This window comes from Mercurialis annua, linkage group LG1-X (genome assembly GCF_937616625.2).
Source record: "Mercurialis annua linkage group LG1-X, ddMerAnnu1.2, whole genome shotgun sequence".
Classification (NCBI taxonomy): Eukaryota; Viridiplantae; Streptophyta; class Magnoliopsida; order Malpighiales; family Euphorbiaceae; genus Mercurialis; species Mercurialis annua.
Window position 1 is genome coordinate 60,290,329 of NC_065570.1, and position 7,046 is coordinate 60,297,374.

A 7,046-nucleotide genomic window follows, 5' to 3' on the forward strand; every position below is an offset into this window, starting at 1 on the left:
TGGATGAAAGTAAGCTGTAAGAAATAAAGTAATTGTAGAAGGCTTGTGGTATCCAAATCCCATACACTGTAGAAGTTTAAACCCTCAATTGTGAAGTCAAAAAACTCAACTGATTGGTTCAATTATTTTCTTTAAGTTGCATTGATTCAAAGTTTGTGTAGAGCTAGAAACTGTTTTTCTTCCCACAGTTGGCAGTTAGTGCCCTCCCTCCAAAGTAAATGAGCTTTATCTGTTACATTTAATACTTTTATTCCCAAAGATCTAAGAATTTGATAAAGGAATTTGTATATTAGATATCATAAATATCAGTGTGCTTTGTTTCTGAAGCTAGAAAGAGTAAGATTACGATGCCGTTGATGAAGGCTTCTGCTCTTGGTGTGTGCCGAACTATAATGAGCATTTCGCTTTACCATCTTGCTGGTTTTGCTGGAGTAACTTAATATAGAATACAGTAAATTACAGGTTAAAAAGTTCTGTAGCATGTTTTCATTTGGTTTCAGTGCAATTTTGATGTTGATGTGAGGAAATGTAAAAAAGGAAATAGTTCCTTTTGCTGGCCTGATATGGAATTTGATAGCAGTCAAAGTTTCAATTGGTTTGATAAGGAGTTTTATGCTTTATGTGCTTAAAGGGGGAACCACAAAAATACTTGTCTTTTCCTTTATGCTAGATCTTGTCCCAACTTATCTCCCTATGGAATATCGCAACTTATCAGCCATAGGCTGCATTTAGTTCTTAAGGTTGAGATCAGTTTCTTTCAAGGCATTATTGCGACATAAGAGTTCGAAGATGAAGGTTTCATTATGCGTTTCTTTCGGTTGGGAAGATTGTCTGTATAGTATGCAATTGATGAGTCTGGTTTGGAAGAAATTGTACAAGTTCACACTTTTGAGGTGTTGTCTTTGTGGATTCATGCGTACCCAAATCAATAGCTTTTTTTCTTTACGCAAAATCTATCGACAACTCTGTTGGGAAGAGTTCAAATTTTGATGGTTGGGTTCCTACAGAAATACAAACTATTCTAAAAAGTTTCATTTATATTGTATTTATTTAACATTTTTTTATTTTGTATAATTAATAATTATCAATTTAAATTCTAAAAGGTTATTAAATTATATACTTAATTTTAAAATTGTTATCAACTTTTAAATGATGTACCATCTGACTAAACTGTGGATGAAGTTTGATAATCTTAAAAATTCAAAATTCGATCATCATTCTGAAAAGACTAGTTTGGTAACAAAACAAAAAAAATTAAGCCGAATTTGATTCCCTCGTAGGTGATCCATACTTGTTGATTGGAAAACTCTAAGTAGTTGTTAGAGAAAGGAAAGTTAAACCACATTTTAATGATATGTAATTAGCAATTCCAGTAATAATTAACTCATTAACCCAATTCAATTCATTAAAATCGTTCAGACAAATGATTCATCTGATACCAAACCTTTGACAGATATTTTGCACAGCATCTCAATACTTATAAGTTTTAACAGTTGATTTGCTATTCTTACCATTGATGTTTACATACTTCTATACACTAGTGGATCTTTCAAATTCTTAATATCTCCCAGCTCTTTACATTTCATTTTTCAGAAACAGAGAGTTGATGCTTATAAATCATCAACATCACAAAACTTTGTTCCCACCTAGAAACCCTCCTTTCCACATAATCAACTACGCTATTGCCAATGATGCACGACAAAAAAATTGACCAAGTTTGCACTTACCGTTTTTTGCGCAGACTGGACTTTTTCATTTCAGATGATGGAGTTGAGGTCTCCTTAAATGCAGATGGGCAGAGCTCACTTATGCTGCATACTCCGCATCGAGGCCTTAGCGGAGTACAGATTGTCTGCCCAAATCCCACCTGTTAATTTGCAAGCAACAGTTTTAATCTTTTGCCAAAATCGCATCCATTGATGAGCTATTTAATGAGTGAGCTACACATACCAAAAGAGGGTTAATTGGGCTCCACTCTTCTTTTGGAAGCCAAATTTGTAAAGCCACTCTTGTATCCTCAGGATTTGAAGTTTTCTGGCAAACGAAAAAGAAAATCCGTCTTTTGATTAATTCTAATGGAATGTCAAATCACACAATCCGAGGGAGACTACCTTCTTCGTGCCTGGCTGAGACACCCACCCAAGCCGATTGCTAATGCGGTGCACATGGGTATCTACACATATTCCTTGAATATCATTCCAACCAATATCCATGACCTAAAAAAGCATAAATCAGATTACTTGAAGAAACTGTACCAGTAATATCATAACAATGAAGAAATGTAATTAAGACCTACCAAATGAGCCATCTTAGGACCTATCCCTGGAAGTGATAGCAGATCCTCCAAACACCGCGGTATGTCTCCATCATACTTCAGGAGACAAATTTTTGCAATTTTCTTCATATTACTTGCTTTTCTTGTATAAAACCCAACCTATAGCACAACAACAATACAACTTCAACTAATTCAGCAGGAATTAATGTAGCAGACACAGATATGGGGAAACGGGAAACTTGAATGCGGACACAGCAAAATGTTGTTATTTTAAGGTTTCTTATGTTAAAAATAAAGTTTTGTGGCCGAAATGTCAAGTTTCCAACACATTTTCAGAAGCGGGAATGGACGAATGGTCAATTGAATGAAAACATACAAATATTTGGATTCCGAATGTCTCAGATGAAAAAAGAAGCTTTCTATTTTTAATGATTCATGAGAATACTTACTGGGTAAATCAAGTCCTTAATTGTTGTCTCGTCAGCTCTGTCAATTGCATCAGCAGTAAGTAGATTGTTTTGGTGAAGACGTTGAATTGCTCCTGCACTCTAAGAGAACCTCCTTGAGTAAGATATATCAAATTTAAGCCAAAAGAAAAGGACTAATAGAACATGGAAGATACAAGCAAAAAAATCGTCCGCAGCCAAGCTTTTTCTTTGACTTGAGCTTTAAAATGCTCAAATTCTTCATCATAAGATAATAGTGATATCAGCTTCTGGTTAACTAGCTAAGCTGTTCACTGTCGATACTTTAATCAGTTTTCTGCAGCATTATTTTTCTCATTTTTATGCTCTTTGGTACAGCTTGCACCATGATACTAATATTTCCTTAATTTATAATAAATATAGATTGTAATTAGACTTATGATATTATCTTACTGTCACATTGCAGATCATAACTTCAACCTAAACACTTATAATAAAAGTTCTATATGAAAGCATAAGACTTTAGATACTAAACCTTTTACAAATGTTTATTTTCTTACCATGTGTTACATGATCCTTGGTTTGGCTTGACATGAGTGAAGATACTAACACAGCAAATCTTCTTTCCTGAAATTTAAAGGGGGACAACACAAAGAGTTTGATGTAAGAATTAAAATATCACAAGAAGTTGAGATATTAAGAAACCAGGAGAACGAAAGAGAAGGGAAGATAAAAATTGGAATTTTATAAGAAGGAAGGATGTTGATATGTGCAGTATTTAAGTTAAAGTTTTGCATAGACGAGCAGGATGATAATGAAAAAGTTTCTTGGACGTATCACTCACCTTCTATTTTTAAGATCCCAATTAATTGAAACTAATCAAAAAGTGTGGAGTTCAAATCTTGGATTTATCACTCACCTTCTATTTTCAAGAGTGTGGCGTCTCTTCAATTGCATTTTATACCTTGACCAAATCAACAGTTAGAAGTTCAGTAGAACTAGGCCACCATCAAGGTATAAAATGCAATTGAAGAGATGCACTCTTGAAAATAGAAGGTGAGTGATAAGCTTTTCAAAACTTGCCTTAGGCCGCCATCAATTTCTTATACTCATGCTTCGTACATTATTGAATTAGCAAGTTTTGAAAAGCTTATAAGGAATAAAATACAATCAATAAGATCCCATTGTGAGGAATTCCATGCCTAAGGCAACCAGAATCTGACTTTCAAACAGTCCAAATGAATTTACACGATCACTAGATAAAGAATAAAGAATTCGTACGCTAAAAAATATATGGGGAAAAGAGAAAGCAAAATATTTGAAGAAGAATTACGAAAAACACCTAACGTTCACTAAGGACATTATGAAAATGTTAGAGGACAATACTTTAGAAGGAAGGGAACTTCCAGCTTTCTCACATCCCATTGTGTCTACAGGTGCATCTTCCGCAGACCTCATTTTGCGGATCCCTTCGAGGACTATTTCCCAATTGGCAGGGGCTTCATCTGCATCAAACAGAAATGTACAACTAAAAAACAAGCACCGTATGTCCATGACAAAACAAAGAATTTTCTAATAATCCAACATGTGAATGTTTGATCTCCCCCCCTGATCTGATCTATGTATAACAAGGAACATAATACACTTGGAAACTTAATGTTAGCTAACATAACTTGAATATTATTCCAATCGTATATTGGTATTATCAATAGCAAAGGCAGCAGAAGAAAATATGAAACAATAATTTGTTCACGTGATGCCTAATTAAAGTACATGCTATTGTTGAACAACTATTACTTCATCTAGTTTGTAAACCTCATTTCAGAGCCATAAAGTGTGAGTATGTACAAACATATGTATGTCCAGACAAGTGAAATATAGATATTTCGATAAGAGAAATTCTATAGCAGGCAAAGACAAACCTGGCAAGCCAACAACATAAATTTCTAATTTTTTTTTTTGGGCAAACATAAAATATTATCAACTTTTTCATTATTAGTTACCCCAAAGATTAACCTGCGTAAATCATACGTCCCAAACCAAATGCATACTTCCTGCTTGCTGAGGCAAGATTTGGCAGCAGCATTCATTCATGAGGATTTTGTTAATCTATTAGTTTCTTCTACATTTTCCTCCCCTGTATATGTTAAGCCCAAAAGAAATTTGAGTTCTTACACATTTGTATGCTTGTTCGCCTGATAGTAGAAGAAAACTTGGAATTCACAGGAGGAACATCTCTGCTGGATTTTGACTTCCCTGCAGAGCCATATGCATAAGAAAAAACAGCATCTAAATCCAACCATACAGCAACGGTAGTGACAAAAGCAAGCTTCATTGGATGAACAAAAATCACTACTCCTTGTCAACCCCAAAAATGTGGTCCAAATATGATAAAGACATTCTATTAATATTAAATGACATGCGTTTATTATTAAACATCTTAATGTTCTTTTACTAATGGTAATGATCCATTCCTATGATGCAATTAGCTATAATAAGTTAATCATCAAGGATGAACCTGCATCTTCAACAATTACTTATAGGTTATTGACCGGCAAAGAGTAGGTGCCAAAAAACCAATATGAACCAAATATTGTGAAGGACTTAACTTTTGTTGATATGTCATACAAGCAAATTTACATTGTCAAAGAGAGTACTTACATAGATGAGCAGATGCATTTGAACTTTTAAATTCAAAATCTTCTATATCTAGTGGGGCAGACTGCGGCAGAGAGAAAAAACTTCATTCTTTTAGCATGAAACATAAGAACATCGTGTCAAATGATTATGGTATTTCATACATCATGCAATATTAGGGTAATGTAGGTAGACTCATGGGTGGACCTATATATACGTATAATAAGCAATTACTCGCCTTATAAATTTAAATTTTTAATACCATTAATTTAGGATTTATTAATATAATTTTGCCCACATTAAAATTTTCATTTTATCCGCCGTTGTAAAATTATGTTAAAATATACCTGTCTTTAAGAAAACTTCTCAATCAGCTTGACAAATATACAGCCTCAATGCATACGACGTGGGAATAAATGAGCACAAACAACTGGATTGATAATCTAAACATATATCCTCAAGTAGAGAAATTAATCAAAAGTTCAAACAACTAATCATAACAATTAGAACGCCTAACCTACATATATAATTATCCTACTCCTACCGGCTGGCGCTGCAATTGCTTGCTGGAGTTTAACATTACATGTATAATCAATTAAATAAGAAGCAACAAACAGCTGGAACAAAGCCACGCACACAAGGGATTACAATCACTACAAGAAATTACACCACTAAAAGTTTAATGCAATTGAAAAACAATGGATCATCCCCCTTGATCATTTTATAAAGGTATAAGCGTTAAGCAACAATCTGCTAGGGTTCATTTCCTTACACAAGCGCTCACACATATAACAAAAACATTTAATGAAGAGAAAAAAAGGAATGGACACTTTACTTTGAGTTCTTCCTTAGGTTCTAAATGAAGCAGATTTTGTGCAGCTTGTACCGTATTTTTAGCTCTCTTTTTCCTCACATAAACAAGGCCTTCAGGCTTGGAGACTTCATTGGAACCTGAATTTAACAAATAAATAGTGAATCAATTTAATAAAATTGAAACAGGTATTGCACAAATTGTGAAAGGATCCAAGTTAAAATTTATTTTGTAAAATAAGAGAGCTATTGCATAGGTCTAACCTTGAAGTGGGTCTGAAGAGGAAATATGAATGTGGGTTTTGGATCGGAAGGGTGTCGTAGTTGCCATTTTGTCGTTAGATTTGAATCCTTTCATCAAGGTTGCTGCAAGGAGAGGAGTTTTTAGGAAGGTGAAACTGTTCATTTCTGCAATTCAAACGTCACTATTTCTGAAACTAATCAATTATTAGATATAGTGTAATTTATGGGGTGGTTTTATAAATTGTAGTAGTATTTAGATATATTTGTTAATTTTAAAACGAAAAAACAAATCAAAGTAAATTTTTTTATGTAAAGTAATGCTTAAAAATGATATCAATTTTTTAAAATAATAATTCTTCCGTTCCGTAAAAATAAAAAAAAAGCTTATCTTCCTAAGTTGAAGATTATATCTAAATAGAAAAGATCTTCATGAATCTTGTCGTTTAAGCGAATCCCTTAATCGACGCGCTTTGTCCGAATCTTCAAGGAATCCGGCCTTATCTTTACAATTTGACTTACTATCATGGTCAAGCGAATTTCATGGATCCGGTTGCCGGTTTTATCTGTTTTAACCCTTTGGGCGAGAGTTCAATATCATCTCGAAGGATGGATTTCATGATATAACTCGGTATCCATTAGTTACTAAACTTTAATTT

The 7,046-nt window shown here is 33.8% G+C and overlaps 1 protein-coding gene across 1 annotated transcript; it reads right to left on the reverse strand.

The window, feature by feature from the left end:
• Window positions 1–1,436: 1,436 nt before the first annotated feature.
• Window positions 1,437–6,601, reverse strand: LOC126687948 (endonuclease III homolog 1, chloroplastic-like). Its single transcript, XM_050382502.2, has 11 exons — window positions 6,412–6,601; window positions 6,173–6,288; window positions 5,362–5,422; window positions 4,876–4,956; window positions 4,087–4,205; window positions 3,261–3,327; window positions 2,725–2,816; window positions 2,297–2,434; window positions 2,112–2,216; window positions 1,951–2,034; window positions 1,437–1,867 (listed from the first exon to the last, which is right to left on the reverse strand). Exons 1-11 carry the CDS (start codon window positions 6,551–6,553, stop codon window positions 1,724–1,726), a joined length of 1,149 nt encoding a protein of 382 aa, XP_050238459.1. The 5' UTR covers window positions 6,554–6,601; the 3' UTR covers window positions 1,437–1,723.
• Window positions 6,602–7,046: the final 445 nt, after the last annotated feature.